Genomic DNA, 27,796 nt, shown 5'->3' on the forward strand with positions numbered 1-27,796 from the left:
AAGGTGACAGAGACAGAGCGGTGTTTGTCAGAACATGAGACATCCTGAAAATATCAGTAAGGCCAAATAGAAATGTTAATCCGTTTTTTTTCCACAAATGTTTGTTTACTTCAAGGGGTCTTAAAATTATCCTTGGTATGACCGTCTTAAAACAATTCTATATAGCCTAGTAGAAGGCCTCCTCACTGGCTTAGACAAGGCTTTTACTCTGATGGGTTAATGAAGCCGGTGACTGATGTGGTAAACTCTTCAATGCCATCAGATTAATTCCCGAAACGTATTACAGTTTGTGCTAGCGTAACAGTCCTGTAGCTTAGCATCCACTTCATCGGACCACTTCCTTATTGAGCGTGTCACCGGTATTTCCTGTTTGAGTTGTTGCTTGTAAGCAGGAATCAGGATGATAGTGTTGTCAAATTTGCCAAATGGAGGGCTAGGGATAGCTTTGTATACATCTCTGTCTGTGGAGGAATGATGATCTAGTTGCTGGTAGAAATGAGGTAAAACAGACTTCAGTTTTCCTGCATTAAACTCACCGGCCACTAGGGGCGCTGCAGCCGGATGAACATTGTTTGCTTGTGGCTTTATACAGCTCGTTGAGTGCGGTATTTGTGCCCATCGGTTTGCGGTGGTAAAGAGACAGCTACGAAGAATATAGCTGAAAAGTCGCTTGGTAAATAGTATGGTCTACAGCTTACCATTTAGGTATTCAAACTCGAAGAGCAGAACCTTGAGTGCGCACCATAGCCTGTTTCCTAAAGCCAAATCCACATTTCAGATTGAGTTCATTTGGATTTCATTGCAGAAATTCATTTTTGTTTGTTTGTCTTGTGGGTCCTTTAGCTGACATTATTTAGTTCTACCGCCGCTACCACTCCTACCATTATTTAGTTCTACCATTGCAGAAATTCATTTTTGTTTGTTTGTCTTGTGGGTCCTTTAGCTGACATTATTTAGTTCTACCGCCGCTACCACTCCTACCATTATTTAGTTCTACCGCCACTACCACTCCTACCATTATTTAGCTCTACCACCGCTACCACTCCTACCATTATTTAGCTCTACCACTGCTACCACTCCTACCATTATTTAGCTCTACCACCGCTACCACTCCTACCATTATTTAGTTCTACCGCCGCTACCACTCCCACCATTATTTAGTTCTACCACTCCTACCATTATTTAGTTCTACCACCGCTACCACTCCTACCATTATTTAGCTCTACCACCGCTACCACTCCTACCATTATTTTCTGCATCTTATCCTATTCCTCTTGCCTGCCTGCCTCTTGCCTGGCTGCCTGCCTCTTGCCTGTCTGGCTGCCTGCCTCTTGCCTGGCTGCCTGCCTCTTGCCTGCCTGCCTCTTGCCTGCCTGCCCTTAAGACCCTAACACATGTTTACCTTTTCACAGGCTATTGTTGGCTTTTAAGTATGTACCTCTAACTCTAAGGTGACTGCCCGTCAGAACACGAGCATTTCGCTACACCCGCAATAACATCTGCTAAGTATATGTATGTGACCAATAACATTTGATTTGATTTGACAGACAATTCTGTCATAGGATAATCACTACTGCCCTCTATTGTAGCGATGGGGTATCACTACTGCCCTCTATTGTAGCGATGGGGTATCACTACTGCAGCGATGAGGTAAAGAATATGAAATATTATTGGGTTTATAATGTGCACCTGACCTCTGTTTCAAAGGTAGACTAGGTCAGCAATGGAGGCTTGGAATTTGTTCCTGAAAAATACCTTTCTTTTAGTGCAGTAGGTTTTGTCATGTCTCCTTTTAGGACTTTGAAGTGGCTCAGCTCCCCTGATGCCCATTAGGAGCTCTGTCTCTGTCTCTCTCTCTCTCTGTGTGTGTGTGTGTGTGTGTGTGTGTGTGTGTGTGTGTGTGTGTGTGTGTGTGTGTGTGTGTGTGTGTGTGTGTGTGTGTGTGTGTGTGTGTGTGTGTGTGTGTGTGTTGGGTAGATACTGTAATATCACTGTTCTTCCACGGGATGGTGCTCTGAGGCAGGGTTCAGGCTAACAGATGTTCCTCTCTGTTCTCCTCTGACTGTGTTCTCTGGGTAGAAGTTGCCCCATATGCACAGTTCTAGGATCAGCTTACTCTACTACATAACTGGTACTGTAGAATCTGTCAGGAAGGAATGGGATGCATATGGGGCATCCCATTGTGACTCAGCCCCTTTTAATAGGGTCAGAGGCAGAACATCCCAGTGGAGAGAGAGGGGAGCCGGCCAGGCAGAGACAGCAAGGGTGGTTTGCTGCTCCAGTGCCTTGCCGTTCACCTTCGTACGCCTGGGCCAGACTACACTCAATCATAGGACCTACTGAAGAGATCAATCTTCAGTAAAGACTTAAAGGTTGAGACCGAGTCTGCGTCTCTCACATGGATAGGCAGACCATTCCATAAACATTTTGCTCTATAGGAGAAAGCCCTGCCTCCAGCTGTTTGCTTAGAAATTCTTGGGACAATAAGGAGGCCTGCGTCTAATGAGCGTACGTTTAGGTATGTACGGTAGGACCAAATCGGAGAGATGGGTAGGAGCAAGCCAATGTAATGCTTTGTAGGCTAGCAGTAAAACCTTGAAATCAGCCCTAGCCCTAACAGGAAGCCAGTGTAGAGAGGCTCACAATGGAGTAATATGATCACATGTTTTGGTTCTAGTCAAGATTCTAGCAGCCGTGTTTAGCACTAACTGAAGTTTATTTAGTGCTTTATCCGGGTAGCTGGAGAGTAGATCATTGCAGTAGTCTTATATAGAAGTGACAAAAGCATGGATTAGCTTTTCTGCATCGTTTTTGGACAAAAGGTTTCAGATTTTTGTAATGTTACTAAGATTGAAAAAATATGTTAGTCAAAAGAGAGATCTGTGTCCAGAGTAACGCCGAGGTCCTTCACAGTTTTATTTGTGACGACTGTACAAGCATCAAGATTAATTGTCAGATCCAACAGCCCAAGGGCATAAGGTGAGGTTTATTAACTGAGTACTGGCATGATTCTAAATGCCACTAACGTTAGCAGTTTGCAAAGTAGGGTCGGCACTAACATTAGTTACCACAGCTACAAAGTAATAAACCATGCCTGTTTCTACAATTTCTCTTCTTACAATCTTGATTTTTAAACCTAACAAGTCCTTGACTTGGACTGCAATAGATTTCAGTACTCATTTTGGGGGCAGGTACTGTTTATATTTAGGTGCAGTAGCTCTGCAATACTTTTGAGCTAATATTCTATAAGAGGAACAGGAGCTCAAGCAGTAGATATTTTGAGGTGCCGGTGAGCTCCTGCACAAGTCAAGCACTGAACCTAAACCAAACCTTAACCACACTGCTAACCTTATGTCTCACCCTAACCTCGAATTGAGACCAAAAAACACATTGTTATTTTCATACATTTTTACGACGTAGCCTATGTTGACTTTGTGGATGTGGTAACTAGTGACAACCGCAAAGTAGCCTAAGCAAAAATTACGCAATTATTCCAAACCTGCAGCTCGTTGTTGGAACACGTATTTCCTTACTACAGTTAACTTGTCCATTTCAAATTTGTGATAAAACTGTAATTTGTCAAGGAATGTAGCTTGTGTAGCCAATCAGTTAGATACTTTTTTTTAAATAGGCTTTTATTTCTCAAGTTGCACTCCGCACACATGTGTACAGGGAGCATACGGAACGCAATTGTGTGATTGAGACATGAAGGGGGAAGGATATTTAGGGAGCAGAACTGCGTGATGCTCGGTTATTTGGTATTTTTTTTAAAAATAATTTCCCACAAATGCACATGTACAAATGAAACACGAGTCAATGCAAATGAACGTTGTCTTAAAGACAAAATTTAGACCAAATAGTTGTACAGTATTTGAACAAAATGTGATCTCTGGTTGAAGATCGATTTTTTTGACATCCATTTGAGTCATCGAGTAACGTTACTCAATTACTCCAACGTATCCCTGAGCGAAAATGCTTAGCCTATTCTGCCCTACCAAGTAAAAAGACAGTAACTGCTAATTTGGTCGGAAAAGTAGTTAATGTAATTTTTGCTACATTAATAACCTGCCTCTATTGTGTTTTGGAGAAAATGGGGGTCATGTTAGCAGTAACTCCGTATAGTTACTGTGAAACCAAGGTAAATAAAAGCCATTTTTCTCAGTTCCACGCTATGAGCAGTTCCTGTCTTTTAGCTTGGCAGGGCAGTATTCTTCTCTGATTTAGAAGACCGTTGCTCAAACAACATGCTGATCTAGTTTAGGCCTACACCAGCACTGGTATCAGGCTGTATTGAATCAAATTGTATTTGTCACATGCACCGAATACAACAAGTGTAGACCTTACTGTGAAATGCTTACTTATGAGCCCTTAACCCACAATGCATTTTTTTTTAAGTAAGAAAAATTCACAAAATAAACTAAAGAAAAAAATAGTAACACAGTAAAATAACAATAACTAGGCTATATACAAGGGGTACCGGTACCGAGGTCAATGTGCAGGGGTACGGGGTAGTCGAGGTAATATGTACATGTAGGTAGAGGTAAGTGACTATGCATGGATAATTAACAGAGTCGTGTGTGTGTGTGGTTAGAGTCCAGTGAGTGTACATCGAGCTTGTGCAAGAGAGTCGTTGCCAAAAATAATAATTGGCGCTCCTGTACCGCTTGCCGTGCGGTCGCATTTTGGGGCCTTCCTCTGACATAGATAGTTCTGTTTGCTCTGACTCTTAGTACATTTAGCTAGCCAGCTAACTAGCAATTAGCATGATATATTTTAGATTTATTTTTGCCACAACTTGGGTAGAAAAGACAAACTAGCAGACAGTAGTTAGCAGACAGTAGTTAGCAGACAGTAGTTAGCAGACAGTAAAATACACAAATAGAGGTCGACCGATTTTCTGATTTTTCAACGCAGATACCGATTATTGAAGGACCAAAAAAAGCCGATACCGATTAATCGGACGATAATGACAATTACAACAATACTGAATGAACAATGAACACTTTTATTTTAACTTAATATAATACATAGATTTTATTTATTTAGTCTCAAATAAATAATGAAACATGCTCAATTTGGTTTAAATAATGCAAAAACAGTGTTGGAGAAGAAAGTAAAAGTCCAATATGTGCCATGTAAGAAAGCTAACGTTTAAGTTCCTTAATCAGAACATGAGAACATATGAAAGCTGGTGGTTCAATATTCCCAGTTCTTCAATATTCCCAGTTAACAAGTTTTAGGTTGTAGTTATTATAGGAATTATGAAGGGTTGACTATTTCTCTCTCTACCATTTGTATTTCATTTACCTTTGACTATTGGATGTTCTAATAGGCACTTTAGTATTGCCAGCCTAATCACAGGAGTTGATAGGCTTGAAGTCATAAACAGCGCTGTGAAGCAAGCATTGCTAAGAGCTGCTGGCAAACGCATTAAAGTTTGAATGAATGCTTACGAGCCTGCTGCCGCCTACCTCCGCTCAGTCAGACTGCTCTATCAAATCGTAGGCTTAATTATAATATAATAAACACAGAAAATCTATAGGCTATATTGCCTGCTAACATTAATTTATTTTAACTAAATATGCAGGTTTAAAAAAATATATACTTCTGTGTATTGATTTTAAGAAAGGCATTGATGTTTATGGTTAGGTACATTTGTGCAATGATTGTGCTTTTTTCGGGAATGCGCTTTTGTTAAATCATCCCCCGTTTGGCGAAGTAGGCTGTGATTCGATAAAAACTTTAGTCACCGCATTGTTTATATGCAACGCAGGACAAGCTAGTTAACCTAGTAATATCATCAACCATGTAGTTAAGTGAAGATTAATAGTTTTTTTTAATGCTAGCTAGCAACTTACCGTGGCTCCTTGCTGCACTCACGTAACCGGTGGTCAGCCTGTCACGCAGTTTCCTCGTGGAATGCAATGTAATCGGCCATAATCGGCGTCCAAAAATGAAGATTACCGATTGCTATGAAAACTTGAAATCGGCCCCAATTAATAGGCCATGCCGATTAATCGGGCGAGCTCTATACACAAACTAATAATAGTGTAATTATACAATGCTTGTGGCAAGCAGCATGTCATCAACATCTTGAGTGAACAGCAAGAAAGTGCTCGTGACTCCCTGGTCGAGCAACTGCTGTCTTCTTGAGTGACGGGGCTTGGTGTGGGAGGGGGGGCAGTGCTTGGTGTGGGAGGGGGGGCAGTGCTTGGTGTGGGAGGGGGGGGGCAGTGCTTGGTGTGGGAGGGGGGGGGCAGGGCTTGGTGTGGGAGGGGGGGCAGGGCTTGGTGTGGGAGGGGGGGCAGGGCTTGGTGTGGGAGGATGTAGCAGGAGGTGAGGGAGAAGGTATCACATTTATCAAACCAAACATTGAAACACTGTTCTAGAAGGAAAGGAGCAGGTAGCTGCCTAGTGGATATTCAGCAGCCTGATGGTCTGGGGGTAGAAGCTATTGGCCAGTCTGTTAGTTTTAGCCATGATGCTCCTGTACTGCCCGCGTCTGACTGATGGAAGTGGGGAGAACAGGTTATGGTGGTCCCTGGTGAACTTCTTGGCCTTCCTGCACAACCTGGTGTTGTAGGTGTCCTGTAGGGCAGGCAGTGTGCACCTAATGGTGTGTTCGGCTGAGCACACCACCCTCCCGTAGAGCCTTGCTCCGTAGGGCCTGAGCCTTGTGGTCGGCCGCTCCAAATTCAACTCCAAATTCACATGCATTAGGGCTATATGAAATCATTATCTAGAAAAAGGTGCTGTTTCAAACTGGTTTATTTTAGTGCTGACCTACAAATGTGACTTGCTGTCCTAGCCTAGCAGGCACAAGAGCTTGCTGTTAAACTCGTTCTCATTCTTACTCTCGTTCTCATTCTTACTCTCATTCTCGTTCTCATTCTTACTCATTAACTTGCTCTCTTGTTCTCGCTATCTCTTCATGTCTTCATCTCGCTCTCATTCTCGTTCTTGTTCAGATTCTTTTTCTCTCTGTCTCGTGAGTGGTGTTTGTTGTGTTATGGTCTGCGTGGAGTAACTTGAGGAAAGAGAGTTGTAAAGTCTCATTGCACTGAGGGAGTAGGCAGCAACAAAGATAGATAGATAGACGCTGCTACTGCTACTATTACTACTGCTACTACTATTACTACTGCTACTACTAATATTACTACTGCTGCTACTGTTACTGCTACTACTACTGTTACTACTACTATTACTACTGCTGCTACTGTTACTACTGTTACCACTACTATTACTACTGCTGCTACTGTTACTGCTGCTACTACTACTACTACTACTGTTACTACTACTATTACTACTGCTGCTACTGTTACTACTGTTACTACTAATATTACTACTGCTGCTACTGTTACTGCTACTACTACTACTGTTACTACTACTATTACTACTGCTGCTACTGTTACTGCTGCTACTACTACTACTACTACTTCTGTTACTACTACTGCTACTGTTACTACTACTACTATGACTGTTACTACTACCACTACTGCTACTACTGTTACTACTACTATTACTACTGTTGCTACTACTACTACTATTACTACTGTTGCTACTACTACTACTACTACTACTACTACTACTATTACTACTGCTACTACTCATGTTACTACTACCGCTGTTACTGTTACTGCTACTGTTACTACTACTACTGCCACTGTTACTACTACTACTGCTGTTGCTGCTACTACTGTTACTGCTACTATTACTACTGCTGCTACTGTTACTACTACTATTACTTCTGCTGCTACTGTTACGACTACTATTACTACTGCTGCTACTGTTACTACTACTGTTACTACCACTGCTACTGTTACTACTACTATTACTACCACTTCTACTGCTACTACTGTTACTGCTACTATTACTACCACTGCTACTGTTACTACTACGGTTACTACTACTGTTACTACTACGGTTACTACTACTACTACTGCTGTTACTACTACCACTTCTACTGCTACTACTACTGTTCCTGCTACTATTACTACTGCTACTACTGTTACTACTACTGTTACTACTACTATTACTGCTGCTGCTACTGTTACTACTACTGTTCCTGCTACTATTACTACTACTGCTACTGTTACTACTACTACTGCTACTACTGTTACTACTACTATTACTACTACTACTGTTACTACTGATGTTACTACTACTGCTGTTACTGCTACTGTTACTACTACTGTTACTACTGTTGTTCCTACTACTGTTACTACCACACTTACTACTGCTGTTACTACTACTACTGTTACTACTACTACTGTTGCTACTGTCACTACTGTTACTACTGCTATTACTACTACTACTATTACTTCTACTGTTACTACTACTATTAATACTGCTACCACTGCTAATACTGTTACTACTGCTGTTACTGTTACTACTGCGACTGCTACTACTACTGCTGTTACTACTGCTGTTACTACTACTGCTACTACTACTGCTGTTACTACTGCTGTTACTGTTACTACTGCGACTGCTACTACTACTGCTGTTACTACTGCTGTTACTACTACTGCTACTACTACTGCTGTTACTACTGCTGTTACTGTTACTACTGCGACTGCTACTACTACTGCTGTTACTACTGCTGTTACTACTACTGTTACTACTACTGCTGTTACTACTACTGATGTTACTACTACTGATGTTACTGCTACTACTACTACTGTTACTACTACTGCTGTTACTACTACTGCTGTTACTACTGCTGTTACTACTACTGTTACTACTACTGATGTTACTACTACTGATGTTACTGCTACTACTACTACTGTTACTACTACTGCTGTTACTACTACTGATGTTACTGCTACTATTACTACTGCTACTACTTCTACTACTACTGTTACTACTACTGTTGTTACTACTGCTGCTGTTCCTGCTACTGTTACTACTACTACTGCTACTACTACTACTGCTACTGTTACTACTACTGTTACTACTACTACTGATACTACTACTACTGATACTGTCACTACTACTACTGTTACTACTACTACTGCTACTGTTACTACTACTGTTGCTACTGTTACTACTACTGTTGCTACTGTTACTACTACTGTTACTACTACTACTGATACTGTCACTACTACTACTGTTACTACTACTACTGTTACTACTACTAGTGCTGTTACTACTACTGTTACTACTACTGTTACTACTACTGTTGCTACTGTCACTACTACTACTGTTACTACTACTGTTGCTACTGTTACTACTACTGTTACTACTACTACTGATACTGTCACTACTACTACTGTCACTACTACTACTGTTACTACTACTACAGCTGTTACTACTACTGTTGCTAATACTACTGTTACTACTACTGCTGTTACTACTACTACTACTGCTACTACTGCTGCTGCTGCTGCTGATGATGATCTTGTAATTGTATTTGGCCAGCATATGGTGTGTCCTTGCGGATGATCAAATGACATCACTCAGACATCTTCCTCACTTTCTCCACTTCTTCACCTTACCTCTCCTCTCTCTCCACTTCCTCGTCCATCCCTTCCCTCTCTTCTGCCTTGTCTCTTGAAGTTGATGTCCTCATATAGTGTCCCGTTAATCCTTCCTCAACCCCCTGCCCTCTTCTCCTCATCCCCCCTGCCCTCTTCTCCTCATCCCCCCCTGCCCTCTTCTCCTCATCCCCCCTGCCCTCTTCTCCTCAACCCCCTGCCCTCTTCTCCTCATCCCCCCCTGCCCTCTTCTCCTCATCCCCCCCCTGCCCTCTTCTCCTCATCCCCCCCTGCCCTCTTCTCCTCATCCCCCCTGCCCTCTTCTCCTCATCCCCCCTGCCCTCTTCTCCTCATCCCCCCTGCCCTCTTCTCCTCATCCCCCCTGCCCTCTTCTCCTCATCCCCCCCTGCCCTCTTCTCCTCATCCCCCCTGCCCTCTTCTCCTCATCCCCCCTGCCCTCTTCTCCTCATCCCCCCTGCCCTCTTCTCCTCATCCCCCCTGCCCTCTTCTCCTCATCCCCCCTGCCCTCTTCTCCTCATCCCCCCTGCCCTCTTCTCCTCATCCCCCCTGCCCTCTTCTCCTCATCCCCCCTGCCCTCTTCTCCTCACCCCCCCCCTGCACTCTTCTCCCCCTCATCCCCCCCTCCCTCTTCTCCATTCCTTCCTCTCCTGTCTGTTTTCCTCCTTCTTTGAAAGTTCCTTATTACCATATGCATATGCAAGGTTTGTCTTGTGTCCAGCATCGTCTGTTCACCGTGACGATGGTTATGTAAGACACATTCCACTTAACTACCAGCTGAACCCCACTCCCCTTCACACACACACACACACACACACACACACACACACACACACACACACACACACACACAGCAGTAAATGGATAAGAGAGTGATCTATACTGACATCTCATTTACTCAGTCACTCGCCCACTGATGGAGAGGAGAGGAGAGGAGAGGAGAGGAGAGGGGAAGGGAGAGGAGAGGGGAAGGGAGAGGAGAGGGGAGAGGGAGAGGGGAGGGGAAGGGAGAGGAGAGGGGAAGGGAGAGGAGAGGGGAAGGGAGAGGAGAGGAGAGGGAGAGGAGAAGGGAGAGGGGAAGGGAGAGGAGTGGGGAGGGGAAGGGAGAGGAGTGGGGAGGGGAAGGGAGAGGAGAGGAGTGGGGAGGGGAAGGGAGAGGAGAGGAGTGGGGAAGGGAGAGGAGAGGAGGGAAAGGAAAGGAAAGGGAAGAGGATTTAATTTAAAATAATTCACTCTTCAAGCTTTCACATGATAGTTACAGTAAATAAATGCAGCAGAAAGTGATTGTGATGAATATTCTACTTGATGAACATGTACATGCTAAATGGATAGAACTTGTTGCTTTTTTACAAAAAATGTTATAGATTTGTTACATTTTATTGATTATTACACGCAGGCTTTATGTAACTTTGACAAACGTTCCCTTCATCCTCTGCTCTCCCTCTGTGTGTGGAAAGAGACAAACTTCAGAACGGAAGTACGTAGATGAGTTGTGATTATAAACCCTGTGAGGACGTTTGTACAGAGTCCGTAGATGAGCTGTGATTATTTGTGTATATTTTGGATCCCCATTTAGTTCCTGCCAAGGCAGCAGCTACTCTTCCTGGGGTTTATTAAGGATCCCCATTTTAGTTCCTGCCAAGGCAGCAGCTACTCTTCCTGGGGTTTATTATGGATCCCCATTTAGTTCCTGTCAAGGCAGCAGCTACTCTTCCTGGGGTTTATTATGGATCCCCATTAGTTCCTGCCAAGGCAGCAGCTACTCTTCCTGGGGTTTATTATGGATCCCCATTTAGTTCCTGTCAAGGCAGCAGCTACTCTTCCTGGGGTTTATTATGGATCCCCATTAGTTCCTGCCAAGGCAGCAGCTACTCTTCCTGGGGTTTATTATGGATCCCCATTAGTTCCTGCCAAGGCAACAGCTACTCTTCCTGGGGTTTATTATGGATCCCCATTTAGTTCCTGCCAAGGCAGCAGCTACTCTTCCTGGGGTTTATTATGGATCCCCATTAGTTCCTGCCAAGGCAGCAGCTACTCTTATAAACCCTGTGGTAACAGTAGGGTACGTAGATGTGATTATAAACCCTGTGGTAACAGTAGGGTACGTAGATGAGATGTGATTATAAACCCTGTGGTAACAGTAGGGTACGTAGATGTGATTATAAACCCTGTGGTAACAGTAGAGTACCTAGATGTGATTATAAACCCTGTGGTAACAGTAGAGTACCTAGATGTGATTTTAAACCCTGTGGTAACAGTAGGGTATGTAGATGTGATTATAAACCCTGTGGTAACAGTAGGGTACGTAGATGTGATTATAAACCCTGTGGTAACAGTAGGGTACGTAGATGTGATTATAAACCCTGTGGTAACAGTAGGGTATGTAGATGTGATTATAAACCCTGTGGTAACAGTAGGGTACGTAGATGTGATTATAAACCCTGTGGTAACAGTAGGGTACGTAGATGTGATTATAAACCCTGTGGTAACAGTAGGGTATGTATATGTGATTATAAACCCTGTGGTAACAGTAGGGTATGTATATGTGATTATAAACCCTGTGGTAACAGTAGGGTATGTAGATGTGATGTGACTATAAACCCTGTGTTAACAGTAGGGTATGTATATGTGATTATAAACCCTGTGGTAACAGTAGGGTATGTATATGAGATGTGATTATAAACCCTGTGGTAACAGTAGGGTATGTATATGTGATTATAAACCCTGTGGTAACATTAGGGTATGTAGATGAGATGTGATTATAAACCCTGTGGTAACAGTAGGGTATGTAGATGTGATTATAAACCCTGTGATAACAGTAGGGTATGTAGATGTGATTATAAACCCTGTGGTAACAGTAGGGTACGTAGATGTGATTATAAACCCTGTGGTAACAGTAGGGTACGTAGATGTGATTATAAACCCTGTGGTAACAGTAGGGTACGTAGATGTGATTATAAACCCTGTGGTAACAGTAGGGTATGTAGATGTGATTATAAACCCTGTGGTAACAGTAGGGTACGTAGATGTGATTATAAACCCTGTGGTAACAGTAGGGTATGTAGATGTGATTATAAACCCTGTGGTAACAGTAGGGTATGTAGATGTGATTATAAACCCTGTGGTAACAGTAGGGTACGTAGATGTGATTATAAACCCTGTGGTAACAGTAGGGTACGTAGATGTGATTATAAACCCTGTGGTAACAGTAGGGTACGTAGATGTGATTATAAACCCTGTGGTAACAGTAGGGTACGTAGATGTGATTATAAACCCTGTGGTAACAGTAGGGTATGTAGATGTGATTATAAACCCTGTGGTAACAGTAGGGTATGTAGATGTGATTATAAACCCTGTGGTAACAGTAGGGTACGTAGATGTGATTATAAACCCTGTGGTAACAGTAGGGTATGTAGATGAGATGTGATTATAAACCCTGTGGTAACAGTAGGGTATGTAGATGTGATTATAAACCCTGTGGTAACAGTAGGGTATGTAGATGTGATTATAAACCCTGTGTGTAACAGTAGGGTACGTAGATGTGATTATAAACCCTGTGGTAACAGTAGGGTATGTAGATGCGATTATAAACCCTGTGGTAACAGTAGGGTATGTAGATGTGATTATAAACCCTGTGGTAACAGTAGGGTATGTAGATGTGATTATAAACCCTGTGGTAACAGTAGGGTACGTAGATGTGATTATAAACCCTGTGGTAACAGTAGGGTACGTAGATGTGATTATAAACCCTGTGGTAACAGTAGGGTACGTAGATGTGATTATAAACCCTGTGGTAACAGTAGGGTACGTAGATGTGATTATAAACCCTGTGGTAACATTAGGGTATGTAGATGAGATGTGATTATAAACCCTGTGGTAACAGTAGGGTATGTAGATGTGATTATAAACCCTGTGATAACAGTAGGGTATGTAGATGTGATTATAAACCCTGTGGTAACAGTAGGGTACGTAGATGTGATTATAAACCCTGTGGTAACAGTAGGGTATGTAGATGAGATGTGATTGTAAACCCTGTGGTAACAGTAGGGTACGTAGATGTGATTATAAACCCTGTGGTAACAGTAGGGTATGTAGATGTGATTATAAACCCTGTGGTAACAGTAGGGTACGTAGATGTGATTATAAACCCTGTGGTAACAGTAGGGTACGTAGATGTGATTATAAACCCTGTGGTAACAGTAGGGTATGTAGATGTGATTATAAACCCTGTGGTAACAGTAGGGTACGTAGATGTGATTATAAACCCTGTGGTAACAGTAGGGTATGTAGATGTGATTATAAACCCTGTGGTAACAGTAGGGCATGTAGATGTGATTATAAACCCTGTGGTAACAGTAGGGTACGTAGATGTGATTATAAACCCTGTGGTAACAGTAGGGTACGTAGATGTGATTATAAACCCTGTGGTAACAGTAGGGTACGTAGATGTGATTATAAACCCTGTGGTAACAGTAGGGTATGTAGATGTGATTATAAACCCTGTGGTAACAGTAGGGTATGTAGATGTGATTATAAACCCTGTGGTAACAGTAGGGTATGTAGATGTGATTATAAACCCTGTGGTAACAGTAGGGTACGTAGATGTGATTATAAACCCTGTGGTAACAGTAGGGTATGTAGATGAGATGTGATTATAAACCCTGTGGTAACAGTAGGGTATGTAGATGTGATTATAATCCCTGTGGTAACAGTAGGGTATGTAGATGTGATTATAAACCCTGTGTGTAACAGTAGGGTACGTAGATGTGATTATAAACCCTGTGGTAACAGTAGGGTATGTAGATGTGATTATAAACCCTGTGGTAACAGTAGGGTACGTAGATGTGATTATAAACCCTGTGGTAACAGTAGGGTACGTAGATGTGATTATAAACCCTGTGGTAACAGTAGGGTATGTAGATGTGATTATAAACCCTGTGGTAACAGTAGGGTACGTAGATGTGATTATAAACCCTGTGGTAACAGTAGGGTATGTAGATGAGATGTGATTATAAACCCTGTGGTAACAGTAGGGTATGTAGATGTGATTATAAACCCTGTGGTAACAGTAGGGTATGTAGATGTGATTATAAACCCTGTGTGTAACAGTAGGGTACGTAGATGTGATTATAAACCCTGTGGTAACAGTAGGGTATGTAGATGTGATTATAAACCCTGTGGTAACAGTAGGGTATGTAGATGTGATTATAAACCCTGTGGTAACAGTAGGGTATGTAGATGTGATTATAAACCCTGTGGTAACAGTAGGGTACGTAGATGTGATTATAAACCCTGTGGTAACAGTAGGGTATGTAGATGTGATTATAAACCCTGTGGTAACAGTAGGGTACGTAGATGTGATTATAAACCCTGTGGTAACAGTAGGGTACGTAGATGTGATTATAAACCCTGTGGTAACATTAGGGTATGTAGATGAGATGTGATTATAAACCCTGTGGTAACAGTAGGGTATGTAGATGTGATTATAAACCCTGTGATAACAGTAGGGTATGTAGATGTGATTATAAACCCTGTGGTAATAGTAGGGTACGTAGATGTGATTATAAACCCTGTGGTAACAGTAGGGTATGTAGATGAGATGTGATTGTAAACCCTGTGGTAACAGTAGGGTACGTAGATGTGATTATAAACCCTGTGGTAACAGTAGGGTATGTAGATGTGATTATAAACCCTGTGGTAACAGTAGGGTACGTAGATGTGATTATAAACCCTGTGGTAACAGTAGGGTACATAGATGTGATTATAAACCCTGTGGTAACAGTAGGGTATGTAGATGTGATTATAAACCCTGTGGTAACAGTAGGGTACGTAGATGTGATTATAAACCCTGTGGTAACAGTAGGGTATGTAGATGTGATTATAAACCCTGTGGTAACAGTAGGGTATGTAGATGTGATTATAAACCCTGTGGTAACAGTAGGGTATGTAGATGTGATTATAAACCCTGTGGTAACAGTAGGGTACGTAGATGTGATTATAAACCCTGTGGTAACAGTAGGGTACGTAGATGTGATTATAAACCCTGTGGTAACAGTAGGGTACGTAGATGTGATTATAAACCCTGTGGTAACAGTAGGGTACGTAGATGTGATTATAAACCCTGTGGTAACATTAGGGTATGTAGATGAGATGTGATTATAAACCCTGTGGTAACAGTAGGGTATGTAGATGTGATTATAAACCCTGTGATAACAGTAGGGTACGTAGATGTGATTATAAACCCTGTGGTAATAGTAGGGTACGTAGATGTGATTATAAACCCTGTGGTAACAGTAGGGTATGTAGATGAGATGTGATTGTAAACCCTGTGGTAACAGTAGGGTACGTAGATGTGATTATAAACCCTGTGGTAACAGTAGGGTATGTAGATGTGATTATAAACCCTGTGGTAACAGTAGGGTACGTAGATGTGATTATAAACCCTGTGGTAACAGTAGGGTACATAGATGTGATTATAAACCCTGTGGTAACAGTAGGGTATGTAGATGTGATTATAAACCCTGTGGTAACAGTAGGGTACGTAGATGTGATTATAAACCCTGTGGTAACAGTAGGGTATGTAGATGTGATTATAAACCCTGTGGTAACAGTAGGGTATGTAGATGTGATTATAAACCCTGTGGTAACAGTAGGGTACGTAGATGTGATTATAAACCCTGTGGTAACAGTAGGGTATGTAGATGTGATTATAAACCCTGTGGTAACAGTAGGGTACGTAGATGTGATTATAAACCCTGTGGTAACAGTAGGGTATGTAGATGAGATGTGATTATAAACCCTGTGGTAACAGTAGGGTATGTAGATGTGATTATAAACCCTGTGGTAACAGTAGGGTACGTAGATGTGATTATAAACCCTGTGGTAACAGTAGGGTACGTAGATGTGATTATAAACCCTGTGGTAACAGTAGGGTACGTAGATGTGATTATAAACCCTGTGGTAACAGTAGGGTATGTAGATGTGATTATAAACCCTGTGGTAACAGTAGGGTACGTAGATGTGATTATAAACCCTGTGGTAACAGTAGGGTATGTAGATGTGATTATAAACCCTGTGGTAACAGTAGGGTACGTAGATGTGATTATAAACCCTGTGGTAACAGTAGGGTATGTAGATGTGATTATAAACCCTGTGGTAACAGTAGGGTATGTAGATGTGATTATAAATCCTGTGGTAACAGTAGGGTATGTAGATGTGATTATAAACCCTGTGTGTAACAGTAGGGTACGTAGATGTGATTATAAACCCTGTGGTAACTGTAGGGTATGTAGATGTGATTATAAACCCTGTGGTAACAGTAGGGTACGTAGATGTGATTATAAACGCATATCTCTCTCCGAGATGTTATTTATCCACCCGTTCTCAATCTCGCTCTGTTTTTTTACTGAACTAAATTACAAACGTAACATGTAAGGTGTTGGTTACATGACCTGAAATAAGATCGCAGAATTGTTCCAAACGCTCCCAAAAATGTATTTCTCTCATATTTTGTGCACAAATTTGAAAGTCCATCCACCTGACAGGTGTGGCATATCAAGAAGCTGAATAAACAGCATGATCATTTCACAGATGCACCTTGTTCTGGGGACAATAAAAGACCAATCTCTAAAATGTGCAGTTTTGTCAAACAACACAATGCCACAGATGACTCAAGTGTTGAAGGAGCGTGCAATTGGCATGCTGACTGCAGGAATGTTCACTAGCGCGGTTGCCAGATAATTTAATGTTCAATTCTCTACCATAAGCAGCCACCCAATAAGCAATGCAGTTTTGTTTTGACTGTGTTGTAATTTGTTTTATTCTGATTGATTGGATGTTCTGGTCCTGAGGCTTCAGTGTGTTAGTAGAACAGGTTAGTGAACTCAGCCCCAGGACCAGCTGGATGAGGGGACTGAGGCTTCAGTGTGTTAGTAGAACAGGTCAGTGAACTCAGCCTCAGGACCAGCTGGATGAGGGGACTCTTTTTTCTTTGCTCAGCTCTTGGCATTGCAGGGCTTGGTAATGATATGAGAGGGGGTCACTGATGTTTCAGATGTTTCCAAAACTGAATTTCTCTTTTAAATAAAAAATAAAAAAATATTCGTGGATATTGGCCTAATTCTGCCCTGCATGCATTGTTTGTAGTTTTCCTCTGGACATGTAGGAGAATCTTACAGAACTCTGCATGCAGGGTTTCAAGTGGACCCAACAACTTTCTGCCATAACTCTCTCGCTCTCTCTCTCTCCCTCTCCCTCGCTCTCTCTCCCTCGCTTCCCCCTCTCTCTCCCTCGCTTCCCCCTCTCTCTCCCTCTCTCTCTCTCCCTCTCTCTCTCTCCCTCGCCCTCTCTCCCTCGCCCTCTCTCCCTCGCCCTCTCTCCCTCGCCCTCTCTCCCTCGCCCTCTCTCCCTCGCCCTCTCTCCCTCGCCCTCTCTCCCTCGCCCTCTCTCCCTCTCCCTCGCTCCCTCTCTCCCTCTCGCCCTCTCTCTCTCGCTCTCTCTTTCGCTCTCTCTTTCGCTCTCTCTTTCGCTCTCTCTTTCGCTCTCTCTTTCGCTCTCTCTTTCGCTCTCTCTTTCGCTCTCTCTTTCGCTCTCTCTTTCGCTCTCTCCCTCGCTCTCTCCCTCGCTCTCTCCCTCGCTCTCTCCCTCGCTCTCTCCCTCGCTCTCTCCCTCGCTCTCTCCCTCGCTCTCTCTTTCGCTCTCTCCTTCGCTCTCTCCTTCGCTCTCTCTTTCGCTCTCTCTTTCGCTCTCTCTTTCGCTCTCTCTTTCGCTCTCTCCTTCGCTCTCTCCTTCGCTCTCTCCTTCGCTCTCTCCTTCGCTCTCTCTTTCGCTCTCTCCCTCGCTCTCTCCCTCGCTCTCTCCCTCGCTCTCTCCCTCGCTCTCTCCCTCGCTCTCTCCCTCGCTCTCTCCCTCGCTCGCTCTCTCTTTCGCTCGCTCTCTCTTTCGCTCGCTCTCTCTTTCGCTCGCTCTCTCTTTCGCTCGCTCTCTCTTTCGCTCGCTCTCTCTCTCTCTCTTTCGCTCGCTCTCTCTCTCTCTCTTTCGCTCGCTCTCTCTCTCTCGCTCGCTCTCTCTCTCTTTCGCTCGCTCTCTCTCTCTTTCGCTCGCTCGCTCTCTCTCTCTTTCGCTCGCTCTCTCTCTCTTTCGCTCTCTCTCTCTCTCTTTCGCTCGCTCTCTCTCTCTTTCGCTCGCTCTCTCTCTCTTTCGCTCGCTCTCTCTCTCTTTCGCTCGCTCTCTCTCTCTTTCGCTCTCTCCCTCGCTCTCTCCCTCGCTCTCTCCCTCGCTCTCTCCCTCGCTCTCTCCCTCGCTCTCTCCCTCACTCTCTCCCTCGCTCTCTCCCTCGCTCTTTCGCTCGCTCTTTCGCTTGCTCTCTCTTTCGCTCTCTCCTTCGCTCTCTCCTTCGCTCTCTCTATCGCTCTCTCCCTCGCTCTCTCCCTCGCTCTCTCGCTCGCTCCCTCGCTTTCTCCCTCGCTTTCTCCCTCGCTCTCTCCCTCGCTCTCTCCTTCGCTCTCTCGCTTTCTCATTCGCTCTCTCCCTCGCTCTCTCTCTCGCTCTCTCCTTCGCTCTCTCGCTTTCTCCTTCGCTCTCTCCCTCGCTCGCTCGCTCGCTCTCTCCTTCGCTCTCTCCTTCGCTCTCTCCTTCGCTCTCTCCTTCGCTCTCTCCTTCGCTCTCTCTCTCGCTCTCTCCCTCCCTCACTCTCTCTCTCCCTCGCTCTCTCCCTCTCACTCCCCCTCTCGCTGTCCCTTTCTCCCCCTCTCGCTCTCCCTTTCTCCCTCTCTTTCCCCCTCTCTCTCCATCTCTCTCTCCCTCTCCCCCACTTCTCTCTCCCTGGATGTTTATCTGTGGTGGCATCATGGTGGCTCAGCACTTTGTGATCTAGATAGTGATGCTGGAAGCTGATTGGTTGACGAGACCCAGAGGAGCGATTAGGATCTCCTCACACCTGCTTCCTATCCTCTAGATCTGTCATCAGAGAGAGAAGGACTGTACACTGTGTAGGTCTGTCATTGTTTTAAAGTGCTGAACACACACACACACACACACACACACACACACACACACACACACACACACTTCTGGACACAGCGACTTTGTCTATGAACTTTCTGCAGGTTTGAAAGTCCACAGTGCTTTGCTGGCATGTGATTGCATCCTTCTGTAAATTGAGCTATTCTGTCTCAGGTTAGGTTTAGGTCCAGCTTCAGAGGTGTAGCTGGACAGGTTTAAGCCTAGGTTGTGTGGTCAAGATGAGGTGTCCAGTGCTGTCCACTATTTCTGCAGTCCTCTCCCTCTCCGTCCCTCTCCTTTCTACTCTTGTGGCTTTCAGTGTGTGGTGTCGTTTCAGTGTGTGGTGTTTCAGTGTGTGGTGTAGAGAGGTTTAGTTTGCTATGAGCGTGCTGCTGTGATATTCTCTTGGGGCAGCAGTGGGTTGTAGTGTGAAGAGGTCAGTCTTTCTATACTGGTGAGATCACACCTCCCTGTCCTGGGTGACATACGGACAGTCTTTCTCTCTCCACTCCTCTTCTCCTCTGTCGTTCACTGTGTTTGTTTAGTCTGTCCTGTCCACTGGGCTGTGTAATGAACCCCTCCCCCTTCTCTCTGTCTCTGTCTCTGTCTCTGTCTCTCTCTCTCTCTCTCTCTCTCTCTCTCTCTCTGTCTCTCTCTCTCTGTCTGTTTGTCTGTTTCTCTCTCTCTCTCTCTCTCTCTCTCTCTCTCTCTCTTAACTCTCTCTCCCGCCTTTTCTTCTCTCTGTCTCTGTCTCTGTCTCTCTCTCTCTCTGTCTCTCTCTCTCTGTCTGTTTCTCTCTCTCTGTCTCTCTCTCTCTGTCTGTTTCTCTCTCTCTCTCTCTCTCTCTCTCTCTCTTAACTCTCTCTCCCGCCTTTTCTTCTCTCTTTCTCTCCCGCCTTTTCTTCTCTCTCCCTTCTCTCTCTCTCTCGCCTTTTCCCTCTCTCCTCTCTCTCTCTCTCACCTTCTCCCTCTTCTCCTTCTACCTCTATTCTCCTTCTCCCTCTTCTCCTTCTACCTCTATTCTCATTCTCCCTCTCTCCTCCCTCTCTTCTCCTTCCCTCTCTTCTCCTTCTCCCTCTTCCCTCTCTCCTCCCTCTTCCCTCTCTCCTCCCTCTCTTCTCCTTCTCCCTCTCTCCTCTCTCTCTCTTTCTCTCCCTCTCATCGCCTCCTCTCTCTCTCCTTCCTCTCTCTTTCTCTCTGCCTGCCCATGTTTGTGTGTGTAGTGCTGGTGCCCCTCTGAGTGCACGAGTCATGGCATAGCCTCCACTGCAGCAGGCGGAGAGGCAGTGACGGAGAGAGAAAGAGAGAGAGAGAGGAAACTGCCCAGGGCATTCTCTCTCTTTCTCTGTCTCATTCTGTTTCTCTCTCTCTCTCTCTCTTTCTCCACCACCATGGCTCTTCCCTCTCTCTCTCTGAGCTCATTGATCTGGCTGCCTGAATGCAGAGCGGCGAGTCAGCCGAGCGGAGAGAGAGAGAGAGTGAGGGAATGAGAGAGGGGGTAGAGGAGGAAGAGAGGCACAGACACAGACTGAGAGAGCTGTGCTGTGATCTTACAGAGAGAGGACTGGGACTGCTGTGCTGTGATCTTACAGAGAGAGGACACTGGGACTGCTGTGCTCTGTAGTAAGGAGAGAGAAAGAGAGAGACTCTATGAAGCCTGCCAACACCTCTCGCTGGATATGAGGATGGTGGTTGTGATGAGGAAGAGGCAGAGAGAGCAGGCTGTAGGCAGGCAGAGCCGGGACTGACAGACTGACAGAGAGCGACAGACAGACGTACAGGGGGCTCCTGGCTCTGGGGGGGGACAGAGACCATGATGGAGGTGCCCGGGCACTGACAACGATATGACACCCAGCGTCAAGCACTCGGATTGTTTTACGCCAATGTTGTGCCACTGTAAAGTAACATGCACCAACAGCACCGTCTCGCTTATATTCGGATGTAAGGTAAGAGACGAGCGTTGACACACACACACACACACACACACACACACACACACACACACACACACACACACACACACACACACACACACATGGATGCATGGTGGCCTGGGGGCCAGTGTTTATTTACGCGTGTGTGTGTGTGAGGGCTCAGCGTACTGTAATAGTCAGCCACAGGGGGTCTGTATAGAAAGATAGATAGAAAGATATCTGTCAGGACACCAGTAACCCAAACAGAGCTAACACACGCGCTCCTACAGCACTCGTTAGCCTGTTCAGTGCGTGGGCAGAAGGAATCACCACGTTTGTGTGTGAGTCAGTGTGTGTGTGGTGAGACCCTCGTGGCTGCCTCGTTCTCTTTTTTTTTTAAGAGCACACCAAGTGTAAATAATGTGTGTTTACTCGCTGTACCTTCACACAAACACACTGGTGACGTTCTCACTGTGAGAAGCACAAACACTGAATCAGGTTTTGAATTTAGTCACATTTAAAAAAAAAAAAAAATGTTTAAAGTGGATTCTAGACACACTGACATGACAGCCACAGTGTGTGTGTGTGTGCGTGCATGTGTGTGGAATTAGCCTCGCTGTTTCTGAGCGTGCTCTACCAAGCCAAGCGTACCGTGAGCGTTTCTAAACGTCCCTGTTAAACCAAGCAGACACATAGTATGTATGACTCCCAATGTCCTCACCAAACTAGATGTCGTTCATTGTAGCATACTCGCTGTGTCGTTCATTGTAGCATGCTCGCTGTGTCGTTCATTGTAGCATGCTCGCTGTGTCGTTCATTGTAGCATGCTAGCTGTTTCGTTCATTGTAGCATGCTAGCTGTTTCGTTCATTGTAGCGTGCTAGCTATTTCGTTCATTGTAGCGTGCTAGTTGTGTCGTTCATTGTAGCATGCTAGCTGTGTCGTTCATTGTAGCATGCTAGCTGTGTCGTTCATTGTAGCATGCTAGCTGTGTCGTTCATTGTAGCATGCTAGCTGTGTCGTTCATTTTAGCATGCTAGCTGTGTCGTTCATTGTAGCATGGTAGCTGTGTCGTTCAGTGTAGCATGCTAGCTGTGTCGTTCATTGTAGCATGCTAGCTGTGTCGTTCATTGTAGTAAGGTAGCTGTGTCGTTCAGTGTAGCATGCTAGCTGTGTCGTTCATTGTAGCATGCTAGCTGTGTCGTTCATTGTAGTAAGGTAGCTGTGTCGTTCATTGTAGCATGCTAGCTGTGTCGTTCATTGTAGTAAGGTAGCTGTGTCGTTCATTGTAGCATGGTAGCTGTGTCGTTCAGTGTAGCATGCTAGCTGTGTCGTTCATTGTAGCATGCTAGCTGTGTCGTTCATTGTAGCAAGGTAGCTGTGTCGTTCAGTGTAGCATGGTAGCTGTGTCGTTCAGTGTAGCATGCTAGCTGTGTCGTTCAGTGTAGCATGCTAGCTGTTTCGTTCATTGTAGTAAGGTAGCTGTGTCGTTCAGTGTAGCATGCTAGCTGTGTCGTGTACTCTAGGGTGCAAGCTGGGTCGTGTACTCTAGGGTGTCATAATAAGCATAATACTGATACACATCTAAAGCATGCTACCATGGCCTCAGTATTTGCCCTCAAAAGCATCCAAAACAATTCCTCTATCTAATCTGCCGTGCATCTTTCCTATTGGACAGCTTTTCTTCTAATTCTGTACATGTTTGTTTGTGTGTTTGTTTGTGTGTGTGTGTGTGTGTGTTGTCATCTGTTTTAGAACCCTCACAGGAAACCAAACAGCTACTTCAGCTGATTACGTAACAACTGCTCCTCTCCGCGCCTCTGGGCGATTCCCTTCCTCCCCTCCTCAACCCTCTCACTGTCTCATGTAATAACACTCTGGCCAACACACTCTGGCCAACAAAACTCTTATTATAAAATGTATAGTAAGAGTTTGGATGGATTTTTTTCACGTTTAAAGTGGGATTGAAAAAAAATAATAATTGTGATTTAAACATATATATATATTTTTTTGTCACACGAAATACTCAAGTGAAAAGATGATTATATACAGTACCAGTCAAAAGTTTGGACACACCTACTCATTCAAGGGTTTTTCTTTATTTTGACTATTTTCTACATTGTAGAATAATAGTGAAGACATCAAAACTATGAAATAACACATATGGAATCATGTAGTAACCAAAAAAGTGGTAAACAAATCAAAATATATATTTCATTTTAGATTCTTAGATTCTTCAAAGTAGCCACTCTGTGCCTTGATGACAGCTTTGCACACTCTTGGCATTCTCTCAACCAGCTTTATTGTTTTCATTTATTTTACCTTTATTTAACTAGGCAAGTCAGTTAAGAACAAATTCTTATTTTCAATGACGGCCTAGGAACAGTGGGTTAACTGCCTTGTTCAGGGGCAGATCGACTAGCTTCATGAGGTAGTCACTGAGTAATTGCCTCCTTATTTTCAAGCATGGTGGTGGCTGCATCATGGAATGAGTATGCTTGACATCGGCAAAGACTAGGGAGTTTTTCAGGATAAAAAGAAAGGGGCGCAGGAAAAATCCTAGAGGAAAACCTGCTTTACACCAGACACTGGTAGAGGAATTCACCTTTCAGAAGGACTATAACATACAACACAAAGCCAAATCTACACTGGACTTGCTTACCAAGAAGACAGTGAATGTTTCTGACTGGCCAAGTTATAGGTTTTACTTAAATCTGCATGAAAATGTATGGTGAAACTTGAAAATTGCTTCTCTAGCCATGATCTCCAAGACATTGACAGAGCTTAAAGAGCTTTGAAAAGAATAATGGGCAAATATTGCAAAATCCAACGCTCTTAGATACATACCCAAGAAGACTCACAGCTTCCACTTTGCCTTTAGAGTATTTTGTGTAAATAGTTGACCAAAAAATGCCCATTAAATCCATTTTAATCCCACTTTGAAACACAATACAATTTGAAAAAAATCTAAGCAGGGGTGAACATGATCAAAAAAGGGTCATGGAAGCATTTTCTTTTCTTTTACACATTAACTTACCGTGAATCCTACAGGCAACATACCGTAAATCCTACAGGCAACACACCGTAAATCCTGCTGGCAACACACCGTAAATCGTACAGGCAACACACCGTAAATCGTACAGGCAACATACCGTAAATCCTGCTATGTGAAAAGTGTGTTAGAAGTGTTAGTAGGAAGGTAGGCTAATACAGCGGACTGGTGATTTTATAGGGTTAAAGGCTGGGATGGTGTATTGGGTTAAAGGTCAGGCTGGGATGGCGTATTGGGTTAAGGTCAGGCTGGGATGGCGTATTGGGTTAAAGGTCAGGCTGGGATGGCGTATTGGGTTAAAGGTCAGGTTGGGATGGCGTATTGGGTTCAGGTCAGGCTGGGATGGCGTATTGGGTTAAAGGTCAGACTGGGATGGCGTATTGGGTTAAAGGTCAGGCTGGGATGGCGTATTGGGTTAAAGGTCAGACTGGGATGGCGTATTGGGTTAAAGGTCAGGCTGGGATGGCGTATTGGGTTAAAGGTCAGACTGGGATGGCGTATTGGGTTAAAGGTCAGGCTGGGATGGCGTATTGGGTTAAAGGTCAGACTGGGATGGCGTATTGGTTATCCAGAATCTCCCACAAACGCTGTCTCAGGCGCCGCTCCAGAATCTTCCATAGGTGTTCAATTGGGTTGAGATCTGGTGACTGAGAGAAACACACATTAAACCCTCTGTGTTCTTTTAGATCTCCTCTTCTAGACAAAATAATGGGCAAGCATTTTGATAAAGATGTTGGATCTTAATTTGAGCCAGTTTGCAACAGGACATTTGAATTATAATTAATGGACATTTTTGAAGGAGTTGGTGATACATTTTTCATAAGGGAAAATAAAGTCTGTAATTTCAAAGTGGGAATTACAAACTTCAGAAGGCTTTTTAAACTTCAAATATACTACGGCTAGGTTGCACCAACATGGATAACCTCTTAACCTGGGTTAAATCAAGGTTTATCTGTTAATCATGTTGCACCAAATGTTAAACCTAGTTTTAATTTAATTCTTCATCTGATCTATATTTAGTTTTTACTTTTAACCTAGGTAAATTTGAAGCCTGTTGCAATTATTATTATATATATTTTTTTATATAAACTTAGATTGGAGATTAATCTCCAAACTGCCACTTGATGTGGTTTAACTGACTAAATGGCAGCAAATCTTCTGTGGAGAGACCAGAACGACAGAGTTCCTCAGAGAACAAAATTAGAAACCGGTTGGAAAGAAAGGTTGGACCAACCATGAAGTATGGGAGTGATATTAACGAGGCTGTACCCCCACTACTGCAGCTCTTGGTGACCCTACGGTTCTAAGTAACTGGATGTTTCCAGATGGTGGTTGGGGACCTTTTTGGACTCCACGAGTAAAACCGTCTGCAGGATTCTAGCCAGAGTGTCCAGTGCTTTTGTTCGGGTCTGAAGAATCAGTACATTCAATCCTACAGCGGAACTGTCAGCTGGATTTTACAGGAGAGCTATATTTCCAGGTGTACTAGGGGCGATAGACTGTACACACGTTCTCATTCCCAACTCTGGTGGCGTTGAATGGAGAACTATTCCGTAATCAGAAAGCTTACTGGTCCATCAACGTGCAGGCTGTCAGTGATGACGACAGTCAGCTCACCAACATCCTAGCTAGATGGCCAGGATCCACCCATGGCATCAGTATCTTTGACAATAGTCATCTGTGTGCAATGCTGGAAAGAGGGGCATATGAAGGCCACCTTCTAGGTGACAATGGATATGCCTGTCGTGGGTACCTTATGACTCCGCTTTTAAACCCTCAGACACCTGAAGAGAGAGAGAGAACACCACCTCATATCCTGACGAGAGATCTCAGAGAGAGAATATACCACCTCTCATATCCTGACGAGATCTCAGAGAGAGAGAATACACCACCTCTCATATCCTGACAAGAGATCTCCGAGAGAGAACACCACCTCTCATATCCCGACAAGAGATCTCAGAGAGAATACACCACCTAATATCCTGACGAGATCTCAGAGAGAGAATACACCACCTCTCATATCCTGACAAGAGATCTCTGAGAGAGCTCAAGATTTCTGTGCTTACAGGAGGGGCTCTGCACGAAGATGGACACTACACTGACATCATTATTGCAGTGGCAGTTCTGTATAACCTTGGCAGGAGACAAGGAGAAGAGCTACCTGAGGAGGTCTTACCTGAGGAGGTCTTACCTGAGGAGGTCTTACCTGAGGAGGTCTTACCTGAGGAGGTCTTACCTGAGGAGGTCTTACCTGAGGAGGTCTTACCTGAGGAGGTCTTACCTGAGGAGGTCTTACCTGAGGAGGTCTTACCTGAGGAGGTCTTACCTGAGGAGGTCTTTCCTGAGGGGGATGAAGATGGCCAGGGGCAACATGCTGCGAATGGGAATGCTGTGAGGAGAACCTTGATTGAGAACCATTTTGCAGACTGAGGTGTAAATAATGTAACACTGGTAACATGTAAAAAGCAATATTATATTTTGATAGACACAATTCCTAAGTAGGTCTTTCTGTATTAACATGCATTATTAAGACATTGTTATTCTCAGTACCATACCGGGTGGAACTGGAAGCACCAGAACATAAGAGTGGGGACAAGACTGGAGGACACCAAATTGCTAGGGAAAGCATTGTTTTAATAAATAATTGTTTTAATAAATAAAAAGATCAGCATTCTTTACACAGTGGGCATTTGTTTCCCCGAAGGAGTTTCTGTTTCTGAATTTTACAGTATCTCTCTTTGTAAATTCAAGACCTCAATCTGCAGTAGATTTTTCTCTTTCCAGCCTCCAAAACATCAATATGCGCTGGGTCATATCAGTTCTGGGGCGTTTGCTTGGCCTCTCTGGTGTTGTTCTGCTGGTGCAAGATCCAGGCGATGCTGTTTCTCCACGGCAACAGGGTGTAAGCTCAACTAAAGGAAAGGAACAGCTATTTAATTGGGGTTTATGAAATGCCCAGCCTTGGTACGAATGATGGTGTTACGCAACATGCTGAAGCGGGACTGATGACGGAAACACTGTAGTGAAGTAGCAATTCATGTTAGTTTTAACGTGCGTTATAGTCCTTGATGTCGACCAGTTATTTATGCTTACTGAATATTGGTGGGTCGAGTTGTCCGTCGTCTTCGTAGGGGTTCAGGAGAGGGTCAAACTACTGGGGAATCAGCCCGCAGTGGCCCCCCCCTTCCCGTCTGAAGTGCCCCCCCCCCCCCCTTCCCGTCTGAAGTGCCCCCCCCCCCCCTTCCGGTCTGAAGTGGCCCCCCCTTCCCGTCTGAAGTGCCCCCCCCTTCCGGTCTGAAGTGGCCCCCCCCTTCCCGTCTGAAGTGGCCCCCCCTTCCC

The 27,796-nt window shown here is 44.2% G+C and overlaps 1 protein-coding gene across 12 annotated transcripts in view; it reads left to right on the plus strand.

Annotated features, from left to right (window-relative positions):
- LOC139541722 (disks large homolog 1-like) overlaps positions 1–27,796 on the plus strand; it is a 269,358-nt gene that overhangs the window by 56,373 nt on the left and 185,189 nt on the right. Inside the window, exon 1 of one of the 12 annotated variants that reach the window (XM_071346683.1) lies at positions 20,613–21,439. The exons of the other annotated variants lie outside the window; for them this stretch is intronic. Within the exon in view, the coding sequence (XP_071202784.1) occupies positions 21,338–21,439 (102 nt within the window). The 5' untranslated portion in view covers positions 20,613–21,337. Of the gene's footprint in view, positions 1–20,612; positions 21,440–27,796 lie in introns of those variants that run through there. 12 annotated transcript variants of the gene reach the window in all.

The sequence above is a fragment of the Salvelinus alpinus genome, chromosome 16, assembly GCF_045679555.1.
Source record: "Salvelinus alpinus chromosome 16, SLU_Salpinus.1, whole genome shotgun sequence".
Taxonomy (NCBI): Eukaryota; Metazoa; Chordata; class Actinopteri; order Salmoniformes; family Salmonidae; genus Salvelinus; species Salvelinus alpinus.